Source organism: Lampetra fluviatilis, unplaced genomic scaffold (genome assembly GCF_964198595.1).
Source record: "Lampetra fluviatilis unplaced genomic scaffold, kcLamFluv1.1 SCAFFOLD_614, whole genome shotgun sequence".
NCBI classification, from domain to species: Eukaryota; Metazoa; Chordata; class Hyperoartia; order Petromyzontiformes; family Petromyzontidae; genus Lampetra; species Lampetra fluviatilis.
In genome coordinates, this window is record NW_027621622.1 from 22,501 (window position 1) to 49,651 (window position 27,151).

Genomic DNA, 27,151 nt, shown 5'->3' on the forward strand with positions numbered 1-27,151 from the left:
TCTCACCGTGTCTCTCTCCCCGTGTCTCTCTCTCCCCGTGTCTCTCTCCCCGTGTCTCTCTCCCCGTGTCTCTCTCCCCGTGTCTCTCCCCGTGTCTCTCTCTCTCCGTGTCTCTCCCCGTGTCTCTCTCTCCCCGTGTCTCTCTCCCCGTGTCTCTCCCCGTGTCTCTCTCCCCGTGTCTCTCCCCGTGTCTCTGTGTCTCTCTCCCCGTGTCTCTGTGTCTCTCTCCCCGTGTCTCTCTCACCGTGTCTCTCTGCGTGCGTGTCTCTCCGTGTCTCCGTGTCTCTCTCTGCGTGTCTCTGTCTCTCTCTGCGTGTCTCTGTCTCTCTCCGCGTGTCTCTCTGTGTGTCTCCGTGTCTCTCTCTGCGTGTTTCTCTCTCCGTGTCTCTCTGTGTCTCTGTGTGTCTCTGTGTGTCTCTGTGTGTCTCTGTGTGTCTCTGTGTCTCACCGTAGGTGCTGATGGCGTTGTCTGTGTCTCTCTGTGTCTCTGTGTCTCTCTCTGTGTGTCTCTGTGTCTCCGTGTCTCCGTGTCTCTCTGTGTGTCTCTGTGTCTCTCTGCGTGTCTCTGTGTCTCTCCGTAGGTGCTGATGGCGTTGTCTGTGTCTCTCTGCGTGTCTCTGTGTCTCTCTGCGTGTCTCTGTGTCTCTCCGTAGGTGCTGATGGCGTTGTCTGTGTCTCTCTCCGTGTCTCTGTGTCTCTCTCCGTGTCTCTGTGTCTCTCTGCGTGCGTGTCTGTGTCTCTCTCCGTGTGTCTGTGTCTCTCTCCATGTCTCTGTGTCTCTCTCTGCGTGTCTCTCTCCGTGTCTCTGTGTCTCTCTGTGTCTCTGTGTCTCTCTGCGTGTCTCTCTGTGTCTCTGTGTCTCTGTGTCTCTCTGCGTGTCTCTGTGTCTCTCCGTAGGTGCTGATGGCGTTGTCTGTGTCTCTCTGCGTGTCTCTCCGTGTCTCTGTGTGTCTCTCTCTCCGTGTCTGTGTCTCTCTCCGTGCGTGTCTCTCTTTGTCTCTGTGTCTCTCTCTGCGTGTCTCTCTCTGTGTCTCTGTGTCTCTGTGTCTCTCTGCGTGTCTCTGTGTCTCACCGTAGGTGCTGATGGCGTTGTCTGTGTCTCTCTCTGTGTGTCTCTCTCCGCGTGTCTCTCTCTCTCTGTGTCTGTGTCTCTCTGCGTGTCTCTGTGTCTCTCCGTAGGTGCTGATGGCGTTGTCTGTGTCTCTCTGCGTGTCTCTGTGTCTCACCGTAGGTGCTGATGGCGTTGTCTGTGTCTCTCTCCGTGCGTGTCTCTCTCTGTCTCTGTCTCTGTCTCTCTCCGCGTGTCTCTGTGTCTCCGTGTCTCTGTGTCTCACCGTAGGTGCTGATGGCGTTGTCTGTGTCTCTGTGTCTGTGTCTCTCTCCGCGTGTCTCTCTCTCTGTGTCTGTGTCTCTCTGTGTGTCTCTCTGCGTGTCTCCGTGTCTCACCGTGTCTCCGTGTCTCTCTCCGTGTCTCACCGTAGGTGCTGATGGCGTTGTCTGTGTCTCTCTGCGTGTCTCTGTGTCTCTCTCTGTGTGTCTGTGTCTCTGTGTCTCTCTCCGTGTCTCACCGTAGGTGCTGATGGCGTTGTCTGTGTCTCTCCGTGTCTCTGTGTCTCTCTCTGCGTGTCTCTGTGTCTCTCTCCGTGTCTCACCGTAGGTGCTGATGGCGTTGTCTGTGTCTCTCCGTGTCTCTGTGTCTCTCTCTGCGTGTCTCTGTGTCTCTCTCCGTGTCTCACCGTAGGTGCTGATGGCGTTGTCTGTGTCTCTCCGTGTCTCTGTGTCTCTCTCTGCGTGTCTCTGTGTCTCTCTCCGTGTCTCACCGTAGGTGCTGATGGCGTTGTCTGTGTCTCTCCGTGTCTCTGTGTCTCTCTCTGCGTGTCTCTGTGTCTCTCTCCGTGTCTCACCGTAGGTGCTGATGGCGTTGTCTGTGTCTCTCCGTGTCTCTGTGTCTCTCTCTGCGTGTCTCTGTGTCTCTCTCCGTGTCTCACCGTAGGTGCTGATGGCGTTGTCTGTGTCTCTCCGTGTCTCTGTGTCTCTCTCTGCGTGTCTCTGTGTCTCTCTCCGTGTCTCACCGTAGGTGCTGATGGCGTTGTCTGTGTCTCTCCGTGTCTCTGTGTCTCTCTCTGCGTGTCTCTGTGTCTCTCTCCGTGTCTCACCGTAGGTGCTGATGGCGTTGTCTGTGTCTCTCCGTGTCTCTGTGTCTCTCTCTGCGTGTCTCTGTGTCTCTCTCCGTGTCTCACCGTAGGTGCTGATGGCGTTGTCTGTGTCTCTCCGTGTCTCTGTGTCTCTCTCTGCGTGTCTCTGTGTCTCTCTCCGTGTCTCACCGTAGGTGCTGATGGCGTTGTCTGTGTCTCTCCGTGTCTCTGTGTCTCTCTCTGCGTGTCTCTGTGTCTCTCTCCGTGTCTCACCGTAGGTGCTGATGGCGTTGTCTGTGTCTCTCCGTGTCTCTGTGTCTCTCTCTGCGTGTCTCTGTGTCTCTCTCCGTGTCTCACCGTAGGTGCTGATGGCGTTGTCGATTCCCGAGGGAGTTCCGTGGACAATCCTCTCAGCCTCCATCGCCCACGAGTTCACCACGGACAGATCACACGCACTGAACCTGGAGACACGCAGAGAGACAGGGAGAGACACGGTGAGACACGGGGAGACACAGGGAGACACGGGGAGAGAAAGAGACACGGGGAGACACGGGGAGACACGGGGAGACACGGGGAGACACGGGGAGACACGGGGAGACACGGGGAGACACGGGGAGAGAAAGAGACACGGGGAGACACGGGGAGACACGGGGAGACACGGGGAGACACAGGGAGACACGGGGAGAGAAAGAGACACGGGGAGACACGGTGAGAGAAAGAGACACGGGGAGACACGGTGAGACACGGGGAGACACGGGGAGACACGGGGAGACACGGGGAGACACGGGGAGAGAAAGAGACACGGGGAGACACGGGGAGACACGGGGAGACACGCGTTCACCACGGACAGATCACACGCACTGAACCTGGAGACACGCAGAGAGACAGGGAGAGACACGGGGAGACACGGGGAGACACGGGGAGACACGGGGAGACACGGGGAGAGAGAGAGACACGGGGAGACACGGGGAGACACGGGGAGACACGGGGAGACACGGGGAGACACGGTGAGACACAGGGAGACACGGGGAGACACGGGGAGACACGGAGAGAGAAAGAGACACGGGGAGACACGGTGAGACACGGGGAGACACGGGGAGACATGGGGAGACACGGGGAGACACGGGGAGACACGGGGAGACATGGGGAGACACGGGGAGACACGGGGAGACACGGGGAGACACGGGGAGACACGGGGAGACACGCGTTCACCACGGACAGATCACACGCACTGAACCTAGAGACACGCAGAGAGACAGGGAGAGACACGGTGAGACACGGTGAGACACGGGGAGACACGGGGAGACACGGGGAGACACGGGGAGACACGGGGAGACACGGAGAGACACGGGGAGACACGGGGAGACACGAGTTCACCACGGACAGATCGCACGCACTGAACCTGGAGACACGCAGAGAGACAGGGAGAGACACGGTGAGACACGGGGAGACACGGTGAGACACGGGGAGACACGGTGAGACACAGGGAGACACGGGGAGACACGGTGAGACACGGGGAGACACGGGGAGACACGGTGAGACACGGGGAGACACGCGTTCACCACGGACAGATCACACGCACCGAACCTGGAGACACGCAGAGAGACAGGGAGAGACACGGTGAGACACGGGGAGACACGGAGAGAGAAAGAGACAGGGAGAGACACGGTGAGACACGGGGAGACACGGGGAGACACGGGGAGACACGGGGGGAGACACGGGGAGACACGGGGGGAGACACGGGGAGACACGGGGAGACACGGGGAGACACGCGTTCACCACGGACAGATCACACGCACCGAACCTGGAGACACGCAGAGAGACAGGGAGAGACACGGTGAGACACGGGGAGACACGGGGAGACACGGGGAGACACGGGGGGAGAGAGAGACACGGTGAGACACGGAGAGAGAAAGAGACAGGGAGAGACACGGTGAGACACGGGGAGACACGGGGAGACACGGGGAGACACGGGGGGAGAGAGAGACACGGTGAGACACGGAGAGATCACACGCACCGAACCTGGAGACACGCAGAGACACGGGGAGACACGGGGAGACACGGTGAGACAGGGAGAGACACGGGGAGACACGGGGGGAGACACGAGTTCACCACGGAGAGATCACACGCACCGAACCTGCAGACACGGGGGGGGGGGGGGGGGGGAGAGACACGGGGAGACACGCAGAGAGACAGGGAGAGACACGGTGAGACACGGGGAGAGACACGGAGAGACACGGGGAGACACGGGGAGACATGGGGAGATCATACGCACCGAACCTAAAGACACGGGGAGACACGGGGAGACACGGTGAGACACGCAGAAAGACAGGGAGAGACACGGTGAGACACGGGGAGACACGAGTTCACCACGGAGAGATCACACGCACCAAACCTGCAGACACGGGGGGGAGACACGGGGAGAGACACGGGGAGACACGGGGAGAGAGACACGGGGAGACACGGGGGGGAGACACGGGGAGAGACACGGGGAGAGAGAGACACGGGGGGGAGACACGGGGAGAGAGACACGGGGAGACACGGGGGGGAGACACGGGGAGACACGGGGAGACACGGGGAGAGAGACACGGGGAGACACGGGGGGGAGACACGGGGAGAGACACGGGGAGAGAGAGACACGGGGGGGAGACACGGGGAGAGAGACACGGGGAGACACGGGGGGGAGACACGGGGAGACACGGGGAGAGAGAGACACGGGGGGGAGACACGGGGAGAGAGACACGGGGAGACACGGGGGGGAGACACGGGGAGACACGGGGAGAGAGAGACACGGGGGGGAGACACGGGGAGAGAGAGACACGGGGGGGAGACACGGGGAGAGAGAGACACGGGGGGGAGACACGGGGAAAGAGACACGGGGAGACACGGGGGGGAGACACGGGGAGACACGGGGAGAGAGAGACACGGGGGGGAGACACGGGGAGACACGGGGAGACACGGGGAGAGAGAGACACGTGGGGGAGACACGGGGAGAGAGACACGGGGAGACACGGGGGGGAGACACGGGGAGACACGGGGAGAGAGAGAGACACGAGTTCACCACGGAGAGATCACACGCACCGAACCTGGAGACACGCGGAGAGACAGGGAGACACGGAGACACGGAGACACACGGGGAGACACGGAGAGACACGAGTTCACCACGGAGAGATCACACGCACCGAACCTGGAGACACGCGGAGAGACAGGGAGACACGGAGACACGGAGACACACGGGGAGACACGGAGAGACACGAGTTCACCACGGAGAGATCACACGCACCGAACCTGGAGACACGCGGAGAGACAGGGAGACACGGAGACACGGAGACACACGGGGAGACACGGAGAGACACGAGTTCACCACGGAGAGATCACACGCACCGAACCTGCAGACACGGGGGGGGGGGGGGGCGGAGAGACACGGGGAGACACGGGGAGAGACACGGGGGGGAGACACGGGAGGGAGACACGGGGGGGAGACACGGGGGGGAGACACGGGGGGGAGACACGGGGAGACATGGGGAGACATGGGGAGACATGGGGAGAGAGAGAGACACGGGGGGAGGGAGACACGGGGGGGAGACACGGGGGGGAGACACGGGGAGACATGGGGAGACATGGGGAGACATGGGGAGAGAGAGAGACACGGGGGGAGGGAGACACGGGGGGGAGACACGGGGGGGAGACACGGGGAGACATGGGGAGACATGGGGAGAGACACGGGGGGAGGGAGACACGGGGGGGAGACACGGGGGGGAGACATGGGGAGACATGGGGAGAGAGAGAGACACGGGGGGAGGGAGACACGGGGGGAAGACACGGGGGGGAGACACGGGGAGACATGGGGAGACATGGGGAGAGACACGGGGGGAGGGAGACACGGGGGGGAGACACGGGGAGACACGGGGAGAGACACGGGGAGAGGGAGACAAGGGGAGACATGGGGAGAGAGAGAGACACAGGGGGAGACACGGGGAGACACGGGGAGAGAGAGAGACACGGGGAGAGACACGGGGGGGAGACACGGGGAGAGACACGGGGAGACATGGGGAGAGAGAGAGACACGGGGAGAGACACGGGGAGAGACACGGGGAGAGACACGGGGAGAGACACGGGGGAGACATGGGGAGACACGGGGAGACATCGGGAGAGAGAGAGACACAGGGGGAGACACGGGGAGACAGGGGGAGAGAGAGAGACACGGGGGGAGACACGGGGAGACACGATGGGAGAGAGAGACACGGGGAGAGAGCGAGAGAGACACGGGGGGAGGGAGACACGGGGAGGAGACACGGGGTGAGTAAGTGGCTGAGTGAGTGAGTGGGTGAGTGGGTGAGTGAGTGGCTGAGTGAGTGACTGAGTGACTGAGTGAGTGAGTGAGCGAGCGAGCGAGCGAGCGATTGAGTGAGTGAGTGAGTGGTGAGTGAGTGAGTGGCTGAGTGAGTTGGTGAGTGGTGAGTGAGTGAGTGACTGAGTGGGTGAGTGAGTGACTGAGTGAGTGAGTGACTGAGTGAGCGAGCGAGCGAGCGAGCGAGCGATTGAGTGAGTGAGTGAGTGAGTGGTGAGTGAGTGAGTGGCTGAGTGAGTTGGTGAGTGGTGAGTGAGTGAGTGACTGAGTGGGTGAGTGAGTGACTGAGTGACTGAGTGAGTGAGTGAGTGAGCGAGCGAGCGATTGAGTGACTGAGTGGCTGAGTGAGTTGGTGAGTGAGTTGGTGAGTGAGTTGGTGAGTGGTGAGTGAGTTGGTGAGTACCCAGAGCCCGTGGTGGTGAGTCTCTTGGTGAGGGTGAGCAGTGCGGTGCTCAGTGAGGTGCTATAGGCTGTGAGTTGGTGAGTGAGTTGGTGAGTGGTGAGTGAGTTGGTGAGTGAGTGAGTGGCTGAGTGAGTGGTGAGTGAGTTGGTGAGTGGTGAGTGAGTTGGTGAGTGAGTGGCTGAGTGAGTTGGTGAGTGAGTTGGTGAGTGAGTTGGTGAGTGGTGAGTGAGTTGGTGAGTGAGTGGCTGAGTGAGTTGGTGAGTGAGTTGGTGAGTGAGTTGGTGAGTGGTGAGTGAGTTGGTGAGTGAGTGGCTGAGTGAGTTGGTGAGTGAGTTGGTGAGTGAGTTGGTGAGTGGTGAGTGAGTTGGTGAGTGAGTGGCTGAGTGAGTTGGTGAGTGAGTTGGTGAGTGAGTTGGTGAGTGAGTTGGTGAGTGAGTTGGTGAGTGGGTGAGTGAGTGGTGAGTGAGTTGGTGAGTGAGTGGGTGAGTGAGTGGTGAGTGAGTTGGTGAGTGACTGAGTGAGTGAGTGGCTGAGTGAGTTGGTGAGTGAGTGGTGAGTGGTGAGTGAGTTGGTGAGTGAGTGGCTGAGTGAGTTGGTGAGTGAGTTGGTGAGTGAGTTGGTGAGTGAGTTGGTGAGTGAGTTGGTGAGTGGTGAGTGAGTTGGTGAGTGAGTTGGTGAGTGGTGAGTGAGTTGGTGAGTGTGTTGGTGAGTGAGTGAGTGAGTTGGTGAGTGAGTTGGTGAGTGAGTTGGTGAGTGAGTGGTGAGTGAATTGGTGAGTGGTGAGTGAGTTGGTGAGTACCCAGAGCCCGTGGTGGTGAGTCTCCTGGTGAGGGTGAGCAGTGCGGTGCTCAGTGAGGTGCTATAGGCTGTGAGTTGGTGAGTGAGTTGGTGAGTGAGTTGGTGAGTGAGTTGGTGAGTGAGTGGTGAGTGAGTTGGTGAGTGGTGAGTGAGTTGGTGAGTGGTGAGTGAGTTGGTGAGTGGTGAGTGAGTTGGTGAGTACCCAGAGCCCGTGGTGGTGAGTCTCTTGGTGAGGGTGAGCAGTGCGGTGCTCAGTGAGGTGCTATAGGCTGTGAGTTGGTGAGTGAGTTGGTGAGTGAGTTGGTGAGTGAGTTGGTGAGTGAGTGGTGAGTGAGTTGGTGAGTGAGTGGTGAGTGAGTTGGTGAGTGGTGAGTGAGTTGGTGAGTACCCAGAGCCCGTGGTGGTGAGTCTCCTGGTGAGGGTGAGCAGTGCGGTGCTCAGTGAGGTGCTATAGGCTGTGAGTTGGTGAGTGAGTTGGTGAGTGAGTTGGTGAGTGAGTTGGTGAGTGAGTTGGTGAGTGAGTGGTGAGTGAGTTGGTGAGTGAGTGGTGAGTGAGTTGGTGAGTGGTGAGTGAGTTGGTGAGTACCCAGAGCCCGTGGTGGTGAGTCTCCTGGTGAGGGTGAGCAGTGCGGTGCTCAGTGAGGTGCTATAGGCAGCGCTGGATCCCAGTCCGGAGCCCGGGGGCAGATCAGAGACCACCAGGACACGTACAGGCGCACCCCTACAGACACACATTAGTAGTATTATAATAGTACCAGTACTATAGTAGGCGCACCCCTACAAACACATTAGTAGTATTATAATAGTACTGGTACTATAGTAGGCGCACCCCTACAGACACATTAGTAGTATTATAATAGTACTGGTACTATAGTAGTAGTAGTAGTGTAGAGACCACCAGGACACGTACAGGCGCACCCCTACAGACACACATTAGTAGTATTATAATAGTACCAGTACTATAGTAGGCGCACCCCTACAGACACATTAGTAGTATTATAATAGTACTGGTACTATAGAAGTAGTACTATAGTACTAGAGACCACCAGGACACGTACAGGCGCACCCCTACAGACACATTAGTAGTATTATAATAGTACTGGTACTATAGTAGTAGTAGTAGTAGTGTAGAGACCACCAGGACACGTACAGGCGCACCCCTACAGACACACATTAGTAGTATTATAATAGTACTGGTACTATAGTACTACTACTATAGTACCAGTACTATAGTAGTAGTAGTGTAGACACCACCAAGTGTAGAGACCACCAGGACACGTACAGGCACACCCCTACAGACACATTAGTAGTATTACTATAGTACCAGTACTATAGTATAGTACTATAGTACTATACTATAGTACCAGTACTATAGTAGTAGTAATAGTACTATAGTAGTAGTAGTGTAGAGAACAGCGCACAGGCTCGCCCCTACAGACACATTAATAGTATTACACTATAGTACCAGTACTATAGTACTAGTACTATAGTACTACTACTATAGTACCAGTACTATAGCAGTAGTAGTGTAGACACCACCAGCACACGTACAGCCTGACCCATACACACACATTAGTAGTATTACTATAGTACCGGTACTATAGTAGATGCACCCCTACAGACACATTAATAATATTACTATAGTACTGGTACTATAGTACTATTACTATAGTACTGGTACTATAGTACTATATAGTACTGATACTATAGTGCTATAGTACTGATACTATAGTAGTACTACTATAGTACTGGTACTATAGTAGTATTACTATAGTACTGGTACTATAATACTATATACTATAGTGCTATAGTACTGATACCATAATAGTGCTATAGTACTGATACTATAGCACTATAGTACTGGTACTATAGTATTACTATAGTACTGGTACTATAGTAATGCTATAGTACTGATACTATAGTACTATATAGTACTGATACTATAGCGCTATAGTACTGATACTATAATAGTGCTATAGTACTGGTACTATAGTAGTAGTACTATAGTACTGGTACTATAGTACTACTATAGTACTACTATAGTACCAGTACTATAGTGCTATAGTACTGGTACTATAATACTATATACTATAGTGCTATAGTACTGATACTATAGTGCTATAGTACTGGTACTATAATACTATATACTATAGTGCTATAGTACTGATACTATAGTGCTATAGTACTGGTACTATAATACTATATACTATAGTGCTATAGTACTGATACTATAGTGCTATAGTACTGGTACTATAATACTATATTCTATAGTGCTATAGTACTGATACTATAGTGCTATAGTAATGGTACTATAATACTATATACTATAGCGCTATAGTACTGATACTATAGCGCTATAGTACTGATACTATAGTGCTATAGTACTGGTACTATAATACTATATACTATAGTGCTATAGTACTGATACTATAGTGCTATAGTACTGGTACTATAATACTATATACTATAGCACTATAGTACTGATACTATAGTGCTATAGTACTGGTACTATAATACTATATACTATAGCACTATAGTACTGATACTATAGTGCTATAGTACTGGTACTATAATACTATATACTATAGTGCTATAGTACTGATACTATAGTGCTATAGTACTGATACTATAGTGCTATAGTACTGATACTATAGTGCTATAGTACTGATACTATAGTGCTATAGTACTGATACTATAGTGCTATAGTACTGATACTATAGTGCTATAGTACTGATACTATAGTGCTATAGTACTGGTACTATAATAGTCTCACCGGGCAAGGCGAGTCCACAAGTACAGGAACACCAGCACAGCTGTTTCTCCGGCTCCGCCCACTCCACCCTCAGCTCCTCCCACTTTGTCCATGGCCACGCCCACTTTGTCCATGGCCACGCCTACTTTGTCCATGGCCCCGCCCACTTCGCCCTCGGCTCCTCCCACTTCACCCTCCGCTCCTCCCACTTCGCCCCTGGCTCCTCCCACTCCACCCCCGGCCCCGCCCACTCCAGCCCCGCCCACTTTGTCCATGGCCACGCCCACTTTGTCCATGGCCCCGCCCACTCCAGCCCCGCCAACTTTGTCCATGGCCACGCCCACTTCGCCCCTGGCTCCTCCCACTCCACCCCCGGCTCCACCCACTCCAGCCCCGCCCACTTTGTCCATGGCCCCGCCCACTTTGTCCATGGCCCCGCCCACTTTGTCCATGGCCACGCCCACTTTGACGAGGCGTCTCCACTCCTCCAACTCCTCAGGACCCGGAGCGGTTGGAGAGGCGTCCACGTCACTGCCTGTAACATTTATTTTTATTTTATTTATATTTAGTTTAAAGTTCATAGTTTATAGTGGTATAGTGTGTAGTAGTGTATAGTGTAGTAGTCACTGTCTGTAGAATTTACAAATTTATTATTTATATTTAGTGTATAGTTTATAGTGTAGTTTACAGTGTAATGTAGTTTATATTGTACTGTAGTGTAGAAGTCACTGCCTGTAGAATTTATTTTTATTTTATTTATATTTAGTTTATAGTTCATAGTTTATAGTGGTATAGTGTGTAGTAGTGTATAGTGTAGCAGTTACTGCCTGTAGAATTTACATTTTTATTATTTATATTTAGTGTATAGTTTATAGTGTAGTTTATAGTGTAATGTAGTTTATAGTGTAGTGTAGTGTGTAGTGTAGTAGTCACTACCTGCAGAATTTACATTTTATTATTTAGTTTATATTATTTAGTTTATAATGTATAGTAGTATAGTGTAGTAGTCAGTGCCTGTAGAATTTACATTTTTATTATTTATATTTAGTGTATAGTTTATAGTGTAGTTTACAGTGTAATGTAGTTTATATTGTACTGTAGTGTAGAAGTCACTGCCTGTAGAATTTATTTTTATTTTATTTATATTTAGTTTATAGTTCATAGTTTATAGTGGTATAGTGTGTAGTAGTGTATAGTGTAGCAGTTACTGCCTGTAGAATTTACAAATTTATTATTTATATTTAGTGTATAGTTTATAGTGTAGTTTACAGTGTAATGTAGTTTATAGTGTAGTGTAGTGTGTAGTGTAGTAGTCACTGCCTGTAGAATTCACTTTTATTTTATTTATATATAGTTTATAGTTCATAGTTTATAGTGGTATAGTGTGTAGTAGTGTATAGTGTAGCAGTCACTGCCTGTAGAATTTACATTTTTATTATTTATATTTAGTGTATAGTTTATAGTGTAGTTTATAGTGTAATGTAGTTTATAGTGTAGTGTCGTGTGTAGTGTAGTAGTGACTGCCTGCAGAATTTACATTTTATTATTTAGTTTATATTATTTAGTTTATAATGTATAGTAGTATAGTGTAGTAGTCAGTGCCTGTAGAATTTACTTTTTTTATTATTTATATTTAGTTTATAGTTTATAGTGTGTAGTGTAGTGTAGTAATAATGTAGTGTAGTGTATAGTAGTGTAGTATAGTAGTAATGTAGTGTGTAGTTCAGTGGGTGGGTGAGTTGGTGAGTAGAGGACTGAGTAGGTGAGTGAGTGAGTGAGTGGGTGGGTGAGTGGGTGGGTAGGTGAGTGGGTCGGTGGGTGAGTGGGTGAGTGGGTGGGTGAGTGAGTGGGTGGGTGAGTGGGTGGGTGGGTGGGTGAGTGAGTGGGTGAGTGAGTGGGTGGGTGAGTGGGTGGGTGAGTGGGTGGGTAGGTGAGTGGGTGGGTGGGTGAGTGGGTAGGTGAGTGGGTGAGTGAGTGGGTGAGTGGGTGGGTGAGTGAGTGAGTGGGTGGGTGAGTGGGTGGGTGGGTGAGTGGGTGGGTGGGTGAGTGAGTGGGTGAGTGAGTGGGTGGGTGAGTGGGTGGGTGAGTGGGTGAGTGGGTAGGTGAGTGAGTGAGTGAGTGGGTGGGGGGTGAGTGGGTGGGTGAGTGGGTGAGTGAGTGGGTGAGTGGGTGGGTGAGTGGGTGGGTAGGTGAGTGGGTGGGTGGGTGAGTGGGTGGGTGAGTGGGTGGGTGAGTGGGTGGGTGAGTGGGTGGGTGAGTGAGTGAGTGGGTGAGTGAGTGGGTGGGTGAGTGAGTGAGTGAGTGGTGAGTGAGTGAGTAGATGAGTCAGTAGGTGAGTGAGTGGGTGAATGAATGGGTGGGTGAGTAGGTGAGTACGTGAGTGGGTGAGTGGGTGGGTGAGTTGGTGAGTAGATGACTGAATAGGTGAGTGAGTGAGTGGGTGGGTGGGTGAGTGGGTGGGTGAGTGAGTGAGTGAGTGGGTGGGTGAGTGGGTGGGTAGGTGAGTGGGTGGGTGGGTGAGTGGGTGGGTGAGTGGGTGAGTGGGTGGGTGAGTGAGTGAGTGGGTGAGTGGGTGGGTGAGTGGGTGGGTGAGTGAGTGGGTGGGTGAGTGGGTGGGTGAGTGAGTGGGTGAGTGAGTGGGTGAGTGAGTGAGTGAGTGAGTGGTGAGTGAGTAGATGAGTCAGTAGGTGAGTGAGTGGGTGAGTGAATGGGTGGGTGAGTAGGTGAGTACGTGAGTGGGTGAGTGGGTGAGTGGGTGGGTGAGTTGGTGAGTAGATGACTGAGTAGGTGAGTGAGTAGGTGAGTGAGTGGGTGGGTGAGTGGGTGGGTGAGTGGGTGAGTGAGTGGGTGAGTGGGTGGGTGGGTGAGTAGGTGAGTACGTGAGTGGGTGAGTGGGTGAGTGAGTTGGTGAGTAGATGACTGAGTAGGTGAGTGAGTAGGTGAGTGAGTGGGTGGGTGAGTGGGTGGGTGAGTGGGTGAGTGGGTGGGTAGGTGAGTGGGTGGGTGGGTGAGTGGGTGGGTGAGTGGGTGGGTGAGTGAGTGAGTGAGTGAGTGGGTGGGTGAGTGGGTGGGTGAGTGGGTGGGTGGGTGAGTGGGTGGGTGAGTGGGTGAGTGGGTGGGTGAGTGAGTGGGTGGGTGAGTGGGTGGGTGAGTGGGTGGGTGGGTGGGTGGGTGAGTGAGTGGGTGAGTGAGTGAGTGGGTGGGTGAGTGGGTGGGTGAGTGGGTGGGTAGGTGAGTGGGTGGGTGGGTGGGTGGGTGAGTGGGTGAGTGGGTGGGTGAGTGAGTGAGTGGGTGGGTGAGTGGGTGGGTGAGTGGGTGGGTGAGTGAGTGGGTGAGTGAGTGGGTGGGTGAGTGGGTGGGTGAGTGGGTGAGTGGGTGGGTGAGTGAGTGAGTGGGTGGGTGAGTGGGTGGGTGGGTGAGTGGGGTGGGTGAGTGAGTGGGTGAGTGGGTGGGTGAGTGGGTGGGTAGGTGAGTGGGTGGGTGGGTGGGTGGGTGGGTGGGTGGGTGAGTGGGTGGGTGAGTGGGTGGGTGAGTGAGTGGGTGAGTGAGTGGGTGGGTGAGTGAGTGAGTGGTGAGTGAGTGAGTAGATGAGTCAGTAGGTGAGTGAGTGGGTGAGTGAATGGGTGGGTGAGTAGGTGAGTACGTGAGTGGGTGAGTGGGTGGGTGAGTTGGTGAGTAGATGACTGAATAGGTGAGTGAGTGAGTGAGTGGGTGGGTGGGTGAGTGGGTGGGTGAGTGAGTGAGTGAGTGGGTGGGTGAGCGGGTGGGTAGGTGAGTGGGTGGGTGGGTGGGTGAGTGGGTGGGTGAGTGGGTGAGTGGGTGGGTGAGTGAGTGAGTGAGTGGGTGAGTGAGTGAGTGGGTGGGTGAGTGAGTGAGTGAGTGGTGAGTGAGTGAGTAGATGAGTCAGTAGGTGAGTGAGTGGGTGAGTGAATGGGTGGGTGAGTAGGTGAGTACGTGAGTGGGTGAGTGGGTGAGTGGGTGGGTGAGTTGGTGAGTAGATGACTGAGTAGGTGAGTGAGTAGGTGAGTGAGTGGGTGGGTGAGTGGGTGGGTGAGTGGGTGAGTGAGTGGGTGAGTGGGTGGGTGAGTGGGTAGGTGAATGGGTGAGTGAGTGGGTGAGTGGGTGGGTGAGTGGGTGAATGAGTGAGTGGGTGGGTGAGTGGGTAGGTGTGTGGGTGGGTGGGTGAGTGAGTGAGTGGGTGGGTAGGTGAGTGGGTGGGTGAGTGGGTGAGTGAGTGGGTGGGTGAGTGGGTAGGTGTGTGGGTGAGTGGGTGGGTGAGTGAGTGGGTGGGTAGGTGAGTGGGTGGGTGAGTGGGTGAGTGAGTGAGTGGGTGGGTGAGTGGGTAGGTGAGTGGGTGGGTGAGTGGGTGAGTGAGTGGGTGGGTGAGTGGGTGAGTGGGTAGGTGAGTGGGTGAGTGGGTGGGTGAGTGAGTGAGTGGGTGAGTGAGTGGTGAGTGAGTGAGTAGGTGAGTGAGTGAGTAGGTGAGTGAGTAGGTGAGTGAGTGGGTGAATGAATGGGTGAGTGAGTAGGTGAGTACGTGAGTGGGTAAGTGGGTGAGTGCGTGAGTGGGTGAGTGGGTGGGTGAGTTGGTGAGTAGATGAGTGAGTGGGTGGGTGAGTGGGTGAGTGAGTGAGTAGGTGAGTGAGTAGGTGAGTGAGTGAGTGAGTGAGTGAGTAGGTGAGTGAGTAGGTGAGTGAGTGAGTGAGTGGTGAGTGAGTGAGTAGATGAGTCAGTAGGTGAGTGAGTGGGTGAATGAATGGGTGAGTGAGTAGGTGAGTACGTGAGTGGGTGAGTGGGTGAGTGCGTGAGTGGGTGAGTGGGTGGGTGAGTTGGTGAGTAGATGAGTGAGTGGGTGGGTGAGTGGGTGAGTGGGTGAGTGGGTGAGTGAGTTGGTGAGTAGATGAGTGAGTGGGTGAGTGGGTGGGTGAGTTGGTGAGTAGATGAGTGAGTGGGTGAGTGAGTAGGTGAGTGAGTGAGTAGGTGAGTGAGTAGGTGAGTGAGTGGGTGGGTGGGTGGGTGAGTGGGGGGGTGGGTGAGTGGGTGGGTGAGTGGGTGAGTGGGTGGGTGAGTGGGTGAGTGAGTGAGTGGGTGGGTGGGTGAGTGAGTGGGTGAGTGGGTGAGTGAGTGAGTGGGTGAGTGGGTGAGTTGGTGAGTAGATGAGTGAGTGGGTGAGTGTCTCCGTGTGTACTACCACTCACACCACTTGCCCCTTCAGCCCCTGCTAGAGGCTACCTGGGGGAGCTTTGTGTGTGTACAGTGTCTGTGCGCAGTGTGTACAGTATTGATGTGCGCTATGCGCACTGTATTTGCACAGTTTGTACAGTGTACGTGCTATGCACACTGCATTTGTACGGTTTGTACAGTGTATGCACTGTATTTGCACGGCTCGTACAGTGTGTGCACTGTATTTGTGCGATTTGTACAGTGTGTACACTGTATTTCTGCGGTTCGTACAGTGTGCACAGTGCGCACACTGTATCCGTACAGTGCTGTGCGTCGCGTACAGTGCGGGGGTTTTTTGGCGTGTGGCGCCTTGTATAGTGTGTGCAGTACAGTGCGTACAGTGCGGTGTGTACAGTGTGTACAGTGGGAGTGGGCTCACAATGGCCGCGTGGCAGGCTGGAGACGTCCCAGGATGCATTGCAGCCCAGGTCTGGAAGCATGAGCTCCACCCGGTCCCCCGGTGCACCCAGCCTGGCACGCACGAAGGTCCGTAGAGCCACACTGCACACAACACCCACCTGCAGACACACACAGAGACACACAGACACACTACTATATACTATACACTACACTGTACACTACTATACACTACTATACACTACACTATACACTACACTATACACTACACTATACACTACACTATACACTACACTATACACTACACTATATACACTATACACTACACACTACTACTATACACTACACTATACACTACTATACACTACTACACTATACACTACACTATACACTACTATACACTACACTATACACTACACTATACACTACACCATCCACTACACATTCTATAGATACCACTGGTTCTTCGCGTTCTGTAGATGTAGATGCCACTGGATCTTCACGTTCTGTAGATGCCACTGGTTCTTCACGTTCTGTAGATGCCACTGGTTCTTCGCGTTCTGTAGATGTAGATGCCACTGGTTCTTCACGTTCTGTAGATGCCACTGGTTCTTCACGTTCTGCAGATGTAGATGCCACTGGTTCTTCACGTTCTGTAGATGTAGATGCCACTGGTTCTTCACGTTCTGTAGATGCCACTGGTTCTTCACGTTCTGCAGATGTAGATGCCACTGGTTCTTCACGTTCTGCAGATGTAGATGCCACTGGTTCTTCACATTCTGCAGATGTAGATGCCACTGGTTCTTCGCGTTCTGCAGATGTAGATGCCACTGGTTCTTTACGTTCTGCAGATGTAGATGCCACTGGTTCTTCACGTTCTGCAGATGTAGATGCCACTGGTTCTTCACGTTCTGCAGATGTAGATGCCACTGGTTCTTCACATTCTGCAGATGTAGATGCCACTGGTTCTTCACGTTCTGCAGATGTAGATGCCACTGGTTCTTCACGTTCTGCAGATGTAGATGCCACTGGTTCTTCACGTTCTGCAGATGTAGATGCCACTGGTTCTTCACATTCTGCAGATGCCACTGGTTCTTCACGTTCTGCAGATGTAGATGCCACTGGTTCTTCACGTTCTGCAGATGTAGATGCCACTGGTTCTTCACGTTCTGCAGATGTAGATGCCACTGGTTCTTCGCGTTCTGTAGATGTAGATGCCACTGGTTCTTCGCGTTCTGTAGATGTAGATGCCACTGGTTCTTCACGTTCTGTAGATGTAGATGCCACTGGTTCTTCGCGTTCTGTAGATGTAGATGCCACTGGTTCTTCGCGTTCTGCAGATGTAGATGCCACTGGTTCTTCGCGTTCTGCAGATGTAGATGCCACTGGTTCTTCACGTTCTGCAGATGTAGATGCCACTGGTTCTTCACGTTCTGTAGATGTAGATGCCACTGGTTCTTCACGTTCAGCAGATGTAGATGCCACTGGTTCTTCACGTTCTGCAGATGCCACTAGTTCTTCACGTTCTGCAGATGTAGATGCCACTGGTTCTTCATGTCTGCAGATGTAGATGCCACTGGTTCTTCACGTTCTGTAGATGTAGATGCCACTGGTTCTTCACGTTCTGCAGATGTAGATGCCACTGGTTCTTCACGTTCTGCAGATGTAGATGCCACTGGTTCTTCACGTTCTGCAGATGTAGATGCCACTGGTTCTTCACGTTCTATAGATGTAGATGCCACTGGTTCTTCACGTTCTATAGATGTAGATGCCACTGGTTCTTCACGTTCTATAGATGTAGATGCCACTGGTTCTTCGCGATCTGTAGATGTAGATGCCACTGGTTCTTCGCGTTCTGCAGATGTAGATGCCACTGGTTCTTCGCGTTCTGTAGATGTAGATGCCACTGGTTCTTCACGTTCTGCAGATGTAGATGCCACTGGTTCTTCACGTTCTGCAGATGTAGATGCCGCTGGTTCTTCACGTTCTATAGATGTAGATGCCACTGGTTCTTCGCGTTCTGTAGATGTAGATGCCACTGGTTCTTCACGTTCTGTAGATGTAGATGCCACTGGTTCTTCACGTTCTGCAGATGTAGATGCCACTGGTTCTTCACGTTCTATAGATGTAGATGCCACTGGTTCTTCACGTTCTATAGATGTAGATGCCACTGGTTCTTCACGTTCTATAGATGTGGATGCCACTGGTTCTTCACGTTCTGTAGATGTTGATGCCACTGGTTCTTCACGTTCTATAGATGCCACTGGTTCTGTAGATGTAGATGCCACTGGTTCTTCACGTTCTATAGATGCCACTGGTTCTGTAGATGTTGATGCCACTGGTTCTTCACGTTCTATAGATGCTACTGGTTCTGTAGATGTTGATACCACTGGTTCTTCACGTTCTATAGATGCCACTGGTTCTGTAGATGTAGATTCCACTGGTTCTTCACGTTCTGCAGATGCCACTGGTTCTGTAGATGTAGATGCCACTGGTTCGTGGAGATGTCCCTGCAAGTGTGGACGTATCGGAGGTTTGTGTTTGTGCCGGCATTGACGATAATCTTACCTTGCCGTACACCACCGAGTGTTCTCCGTGAAGGATGACCTTCCCCGGAGCGGATATCAACACGTCACCATCGTCACCATCACCACCATCGTCAACATCACCACGACCATCACCGCCACCATCACCACGACCATCAGCGCAATCGATTGACGCAGCCATAGCCTACGTAGACAGATAGAGATATTGCCATCATCATCATTATCACCATCACTATCATCATCATTACCATCATCATTACCATCATCATTACCATCATCATTACCATCATCATTACCATCATCATCATCGCTATCATCATCACCATTATACCATCATCAACACCCGTGTCATCATCACCATCACCATCATCACCATCATCACCATCACCATCATCAACATCACCACGACCATCACCGCCACCATCACCACGACCATCACCGCAAACGCTTGCTTCAGCCATTGTCTACACAAACGTAGAGAGAGAATCATTGTCACCATCAATATCATCATCATCACTATCATCATCACTATCATTACTATCATTATACCATCATCAACACCCGTGTCATCATCACCATCACCATCATCACCATCATCACCATCACCACCATCACCATCATCACCCTCACCACCATCATCATCATCGTCAACATCACCGCCACCATCACCACGACCATCACCGCCACCATCACCATCATCACCACGACCATCACCGCAAACGCTTGCTTCAGCCATTGTCTACACAAACGTAGAGAGAGAAACATTGCCATCATCACCATCATCATCATCACTATCACCATCATCATCACCATCATCATCACTATCATCATCATCACTATCATCATCATCACTATCATCATCATCACTATCATCATCGTCACTATCATCATCATCACTATCATCACCATCATCACCAACATCACCACCATCAACACGACCATCACCATCACCGCCACCATCACCACCATCACCATCATCACCGCCACCATCACCACGATCATCAGCGCAATCGATTGACGCAGCCATGACCTGCACAAACGTAGACAGAGAGAGATATTGCCATCATCATCATCATCACCATCATTATCACTATCATCATCATCGCTATCATCATTACCATCATCATTACCATCATCATCATCACTATCATCATCACCATCATCACCACCATCACCATCTTCATCACTATCATCATCACTATCATCACCATCATCATCATCACCATCATCACCATCATCATCATCACCACTATCATCACCATCATCATCACCACCACCATCACCATCACCACCATCACCACCATCATCATCATAACCACCACCACCACCACCACCACCGCCACCACCACCGCCACCATCACCACCACCACCACCGCCACCACCACCACCACCATCACCACCACCACCACCACCATCACCACCACCACCACCATCACCACCACCACCATCACCACCATCACCACCACCACCATCACCACCATCACCACCGCCACCATCACCACCACCACCATCACCACCACCATCACCACCATCACCACCACCACCATCACCACCACCATCACCGCCACCACCACCACCACCACCACCACCACCATCACCACCACCACCACCATCACCACCACCACCATCACCACCATCACCACCGCCACCACCACCACCATCACCACCGCCACCACCACCACCACCACCACCACCACCATCACCACCATCACCGCCACCACCACCACCATCACCACCACCACCACCATCACCACCACCACCACCATCACCACCACCACCATCACCACCACCACCACCATCACCACCACCACCACCATCACCATCACCACCATCACCACCACCACCACCATCACCACCACCATCACCACCACCACCACCATCACCATCACCACCATCACCACCACCACCACCATCACCACCACCACCACCATCACCACCACCACCATCACCACCATCACCACCACCACCATCACCACCATCACCACCACCACCACCACCATCACCACCACCACCACCATCACCGCCACCACCACCACCATCACCACCACCACCACCATCACCACCACCACCACCATCACCACCACCACCATCACCACCATCACCACCGCCACCACCACCATCACCACCACCACCACCATCACCATCACCACCACCATCACCACCATCACCACCACCACCACCATCACCACCACCACCACCATCACCACCACCACCATCACCACCATCACCACCACCACCATCACCACCATCACCACCACCACCACCACCATCACCACCACCACCACCATCACCGCCACCACCACCACCATCACCACCACCACCACCATCACCACCACCACCACCATCACCACCACCACCACCATCACCACCATCACCACCGCCACCACCACCACCATCACCACCACCATCACCACCATCACCACCACCATCACCACCACCATCACCATCATCATCACTATCATTATCACTATCATCATCACTATCATCATCATTATACCATAATCATTACCATCACCATCACCATCATCGCTATCATCATTATACCATCATCATCACTATCATCATTACCATCACCACTGTCATCATCACCATCATCACCACCATCAAACAGCATCACGACCACCACCATCACCATCACTACCAACATCATCATTATCAAGTGATGTGAGGACCAGCACACAGACACTCACCCACTCACCCACCCACTCACTCACCCACCCACTCACCCACCCACTCACTCACCCACTCACCCACTCACCCACCCACTCACTCACCCACTCACCCACTCACCCACCCACTCACTCACCCACTCACCCACCCACTCATCCACCCACTCACCCACCCACTCACTCACCCACTCACTCACTCATCCACCCACCCACTCACCCACCCACTCACTCACCCACTCACCCACCCACTCATCCACCCACTCACTCACTCACCCACTCACCCACCCACTCACTCACTCATCCACCCACTCAACCACCCACTCACTCACCCACTCACTCACTCACCCACTCACCCACCCACTCACTCACTCATCCACCCACTCAACCACCCACTCACTCACCCACTCACCCACCCACTCATCCACCCACTCACTCACTCACCCACTCACCCACCCACTCACTCACTCACCCACCCACTCAACCACCCACTCACTCACCCACTCACCCACTCACCCACCCACTCACTCACCCACTCACTCACTCATCCACCCACCCACTCACCCACCCACTCACTCACCCACTCACCCACTCACCCACCCACTCACTCACTCACCCACTCACCCACCCACTCACTCACCCACTCACCCACTCACCCACCCACTCACTCACCCACTCACTCACTCATCCACCCACTCACTCACTCACCCACTCACCCACCCACTCACTCACTCACTCACCCACCCACTCACCCACCCACTCACTCACCCACTCACTCACTCATCCACCCACCCACTCACCCACCCACTCACTCACCCACTCACCCACTCACCCACCCACTCACTCACCCACTCACTCACTCATCCACCCACCCACTCACCCACCCACTCACTCACCCACTCACCCACCCACTCATCCACCCACTCACTCACTCACCCACTCACCCACCCACTCACTCACTCACCCACCCACTCAACCACCCACTCACTCACTCACTCACCCACTCACTCACTCACTCACCCACCCACTCACTCACTCACTCACCCACTCACCCACTCACTCACCCACTCACCCACTCACCCACCCACTCACTCACTCACCCACACACCCACCCACTCACCCACTCACCCACCCACTCACTCACCCACTCACTCACTCACCCACCCACTCATCCACCCACTCACTCACTCACCCACTCACTCACTCACCCACTCACTCACCCACTCACCCACTCACTCACCCACTCACCCACTCACCCACCCACTCACTCACCCACTCACCCACTCACTCACCCACTCACCCACTCACCCACCCACTCACTCACTCACCCACACACCCACCCACTCACCCACTCACCCACCCACTCACTCACCCACTCACCCACTCACTCACTCACTCACCCACTCACCCACTCACCCACCCACTCACTCACTCACCCACTCACTCACCCACTCACCACTCACCCACTCACTCACTCACTCACCCACCCACTCACTCACCCACTCACCCACTCACTCACTCACCCACTCACCCACCCACTCACTCACTCACTCACCCACTCACCCACCCACTCACTCACCCACTCACTCACTCACTCATCCACCCACCCACCCACTCACCCACCCACTCACTCACCCACCCACTCACCCACTCACCCACCCACTCACTCACCCACTCACCCACTCACCCACCCACTCACTCACTCACCCACCCACTCACCCACTCACCCACCCACCCACCCACTCACTCACCCACTCACCCACTCACCCACTCACTCACCCACTCACCCACTCACCCACCCACTCACTCACCCACTCACCCACCCACTCACTCACCCAATCACCCACTCACCCACCCACTCACTCACTCACCCACTCACCCACCCACTCACCCACTCACCCACCCACTCACTCACCCACTCACTCACCCACTCACCCACCCACTCACTCACTCACTCACCCACTCACTCACCCACTCACCACTCACCCACTCACTCACTCACCCACTCACTCACCACCTACTCACCACCTACTCACCACACTCACCACACACACACCACACTCACCACTCACTCACCACACACTCACCTACTCACCACTCACCACACACTCACCACTCACTCACCACACACTCACCTACTCACCACTCACTCACCACTCACTCACCACACACTCACCACTCACCACACTCACCACTCACTCACCACATTCACCACTCACTCACCACACTCACCACACACTCACCACTCACCACACTCACCACTCACCACACTCACCACTCACTCACCACACTCACCACTCACTCACCACTGACCACACTCACCACTCACTCACCACCTACTCACCACCTACTCACCACTCACTCACCACTCACTCACCACTCACTCACCACCTACTCACCACTCACTCACCACCTACTCACCACACACTCACCACTCACCACACTCACCACTCACCACTCACTCACCACACTCACCACTTACTCACCACCTACTCACCACACTCACCACTCACCACACTCACCACTCACCACACTCACCACTCACTCACCACCTACTCACCACACTCACCACACTCACCACACTCACCACTCACCACACTCACCACTCACTCACCACCTACTCACCACTCACTCACCACCTACTCACCACTCACTCACCACCTACTCACCACTCACTCACCACCTACTCACCACTCACTCACCACACTCACCACTCACCACACACTCACCACACTCACCACTCACTCACCACACACTCACCACACACTCACCACTCACTCACCACTCACTCACCACCTACTCACCACTCACTCACCACCTACTCACCACTCACTCACCACACTCACCACTCACCACACACTCACCTACTCACCACTCACTCACCACCTACTCACCACTCACTCACCACCTACTCACCACTCACTCACCACCTACTCACCACTCACTCACCACCTACTCACCACACACTCACCACTCACCACACTCACCACTCACCACACACTCACCACCTACTCACCACTCACTCACCACCTACTCACCACACACTCACCACTCACCACACTCACCACTCACCACACTCACCACTCACTCACCACTCCGCTCGCTCTGATCTCAGTGTGGACTGGAAGCCGGTCACGTGACGAGCTGCCCCCCCCCCTCTCCCTACAGCCCCTCCCCCCTCTCCCCATGTAGCCCCCACCCACTCCTCATGTAGCTCCGCCCACTTTCACCGTAGCCCCCACCCACTCCCCGTGTAGCCCCGCCCACTCCTCATGTAGCTCCGCCCACTTTCACCGTAGCCCCCACCCACTCCCCGTGTAACCCCGCCCACTCCTCATGTAGCTCCGCCCACTTTCACCGTAGCCTCCAACCACTCCCCATGTAGCCCCCACCTACTCCTCATGTAGCTCCGCCCACTCCTCATGTAGCTCCGCCCACTTTCACCGTAGCCCCCACCCACTCTCCCCCCGTCCTCCCCCCTCCGCTGTTGATTGGAGGAGGGAGGCGGTGGGGAGGGGCGTGTCTCCTGACGCGCGTTCAGCCAATCAGCGCGCGGCTTTCCCTGCCCCCACACCCCCTCCCCCCCAGTTTTTTTCAAGCTCGAGTCTGATTGGCCGAGCCTCCGGGTAACGGAACAACTCGCGCGCTGATTGGCTCAACGCTAGACCAAGCCACACCCCCTCCCACACCATCCCCCCCCCCTCGCATCTTCAAGCTCGAGTACCGATTGGCCGAGCCGGTGGATGACGTAACGTGCGGGTGGGGGTGATTGTAGAGCCAGCCCGTGCGCTGATTGGCTCAACGCGGGTGGGTGGGGGGGTCACGTGATCGAGCCACACCCCCTCTCGCCACACTAACCCCGCCCACCACCGTCTCGACCAATCAAAACGCGATCGAACGCCCGGGCGCGTGAGCTGTCCGGCGACCAATCAGTGAGCGGGGATTTCACTGTGGTGGGGGGTGAGGGGGGAGGGGCTTGGGGGTGGAGGGGGGAGGGGCTTTGGGGCTATGTTGAGTCTATGGGGCAGTGTTGAGTCTATGGGGCAGTGTTGAGTCTATGGGGCAGTGTTGAGTCTATGGGGCAGTGTTGAGTCTATGGGGCAGTGTTGAGTCTATGGGGCAGTGTTGAGTCTATGGGGCAGTGTTGAGTCTATGGGGCAGTGTTGAGTCTATGGGGCAGTGTTGAGTCTATGGGGCAGTGTTGAGTCTATGGGGCAATGTTGAGTCTATGGGGCAGTGTTGAGTCTATGGGGCAGTGTTGAGTCTATGGGGCAATGTTGAGTCTATGGGGCAGTGTTGAGTCTATGGGGCAGTGTTGAGTCTATGGGGCAATGTTGAGTCTATGGGGCAGTGTTGAGTCTATGGGGCAATGTTGAGTCTATGGGTGGCAGTGTTGAGTCTATGGGGCAGTGTTGAGTCTATGGGGCAGTGTTGAGGCTATGGGTGGCAGTGTTGAGTCTATGGGGCAGTGTTGAGGCTATGGGTGGCAGTGTTGAGTCTATGGGGCAGTGTTGAGTCTATGGGCAGTGTTGAGTCTATGGGGCAGTGTTGAGTATATGGGCAGTGTTGAGTCTATGGGGCAGTGTTGAGTCTATAGGGCAGTGTTGAGTCTATGGGGCAGTGCTGAGTCTATGGGGCAGTGCTGAGTCTATGGGGCAGTGCTGAGTCTATGGGGCAGTGCTGAGTCTATGGGGCAGTGTTGAGTCTATGGGGCAGTGCTGAGTCTATGGGGCAGTGTTGAGTCTATGGGGCAGTGTTGAGTCTATGGTGCAGTGCTGAGTCTATGGGGCAGTGTTGAGTCTATGGGCAGTGTTGAGTCTATGGGGCAGTGTTGAGTCTATGGGGCAGTGTTGAGTCTATGGGTAGTTTTGAGTCTATGGGGCAGTGTTGAGTCTATGGGCAGTGTTAAGTCTATGGGGCAGTGTTGAGTCTATGGGGCAGTGTTGAGTCTATGGGGCAGTGTTGAGTCTATGGGGCAGTGTTGAGTCTATGGAGCAGTGTTGAGTCTATGGGGCAGTGTTGAGTCTATGGGGCAGTGTTGAGTCTATGGGGCAGTGTTGAGTCTATGGGGCAGTGTTGAGTCTATGGGGCAGTGTTGAGTCTATGGGGCAGTGTTGAGTCTATGGGGCAGTGTTGAGTCTATGGGTGGCAGTGTTGAGTCTATGGGGCAGTGTTGAGGCTATGGGTGGCAGTGTTGAGTCTATGGGGCAGTGTTGAGTCTATGGGCAGTGTTGAGTCTATGGGGCAGTGTTGAGTCTATGGGCAGTGTTGAGTCTATGGGGCAGTGTTGAGTCTATGGGGCAGTGTTGAGTCTATGGGGCAGTGCTGAGTCTATGGGTCAGTGCTGAGTCTATGGGGCAGTGCTGAGTCTATGGGGCAGTGCTGAGTCTATGGGGCAGTGTTGAGTCTATGGGGCAGTGCTGAGTCTATGGGGCAGTGTTGAGTCTATGGGGCAGTGTTGAGTCTATGGTGCAGTGCTGAGTCTATGGGGCAGTGTTGAGTCTATGGGGCAGTGTTGAGTCTATGGGGCAGTGTTGAGTCTATGGGTGGCAGTGTTGAGTCTATGGGGCAGTGTTGAGTCTATGGGGCAGTGTTGAGTCTATGGGGCAGTGTTGAGTCTATGGGCAGTGTTGAGTCTATGGGTGGCAGTGTTGAGTCTATGGGCAGTGTTGAGTCTATGGGTGGCAGTGTTGAGTCTATGGTGCAGTGTTGAGTCTATGGGTGGCAGTGTTGAGTCTATGGGTGGCAGTGTTGAGTCTACGGGTGGCAGTGTTGAGTCTATGGTGCAGTGTTGAGTCTATGGGCAGTGTTGAGTCTATGGTGCAGTGTTGAGTCTATGGTGCAGTGTTGAGTCTATGGGTGGCAGTGTTGAGTCTATGGTGCAGTGTTGAGTCTATGGTGCAGTGTTGAGTCTATGGGG

General features: G+C 53.9%; 1 protein-coding gene across 1 annotated transcript in view; it reads right to left on the reverse strand.

Annotated features, from left to right (window-relative positions):
* The window catches only part of MVK (mevalonate kinase), a gene marked incomplete at its 3' end in the record, with an annotated part of 28,484 nt that extends 8,902 nt beyond the window's left edge, over window positions 1-19,582 (reverse strand). The window contains exons 1-7 of the mRNA XM_078885696.1: window positions 19,538-19,582; window positions 18,588-18,749; window positions 16,042-16,180; window positions 10,850-10,974; window positions 10,461-10,801; window positions 8,269-8,408; window positions 2,493-2,606 (exon numbers count right to left, since the gene is read on the reverse strand). Of these exons, the coding sequence (XP_078741822.1) occupies window positions 2,493-2,606; window positions 8,269-8,408; window positions 10,461-10,801; window positions 10,850-10,974; window positions 16,042-16,180; window positions 18,588-18,749; window positions 19,538-19,567 (1,051 nt within the window). The remainder of the gene's footprint in view (window positions 1-2,492; window positions 2,607-8,268; window positions 8,409-10,460; window positions 10,802-10,849; window positions 10,975-16,041; window positions 16,181-18,587; window positions 18,750-19,537) is intronic.
* Window positions 19,583-27,151: the final 7,569 nt, after the last annotated feature.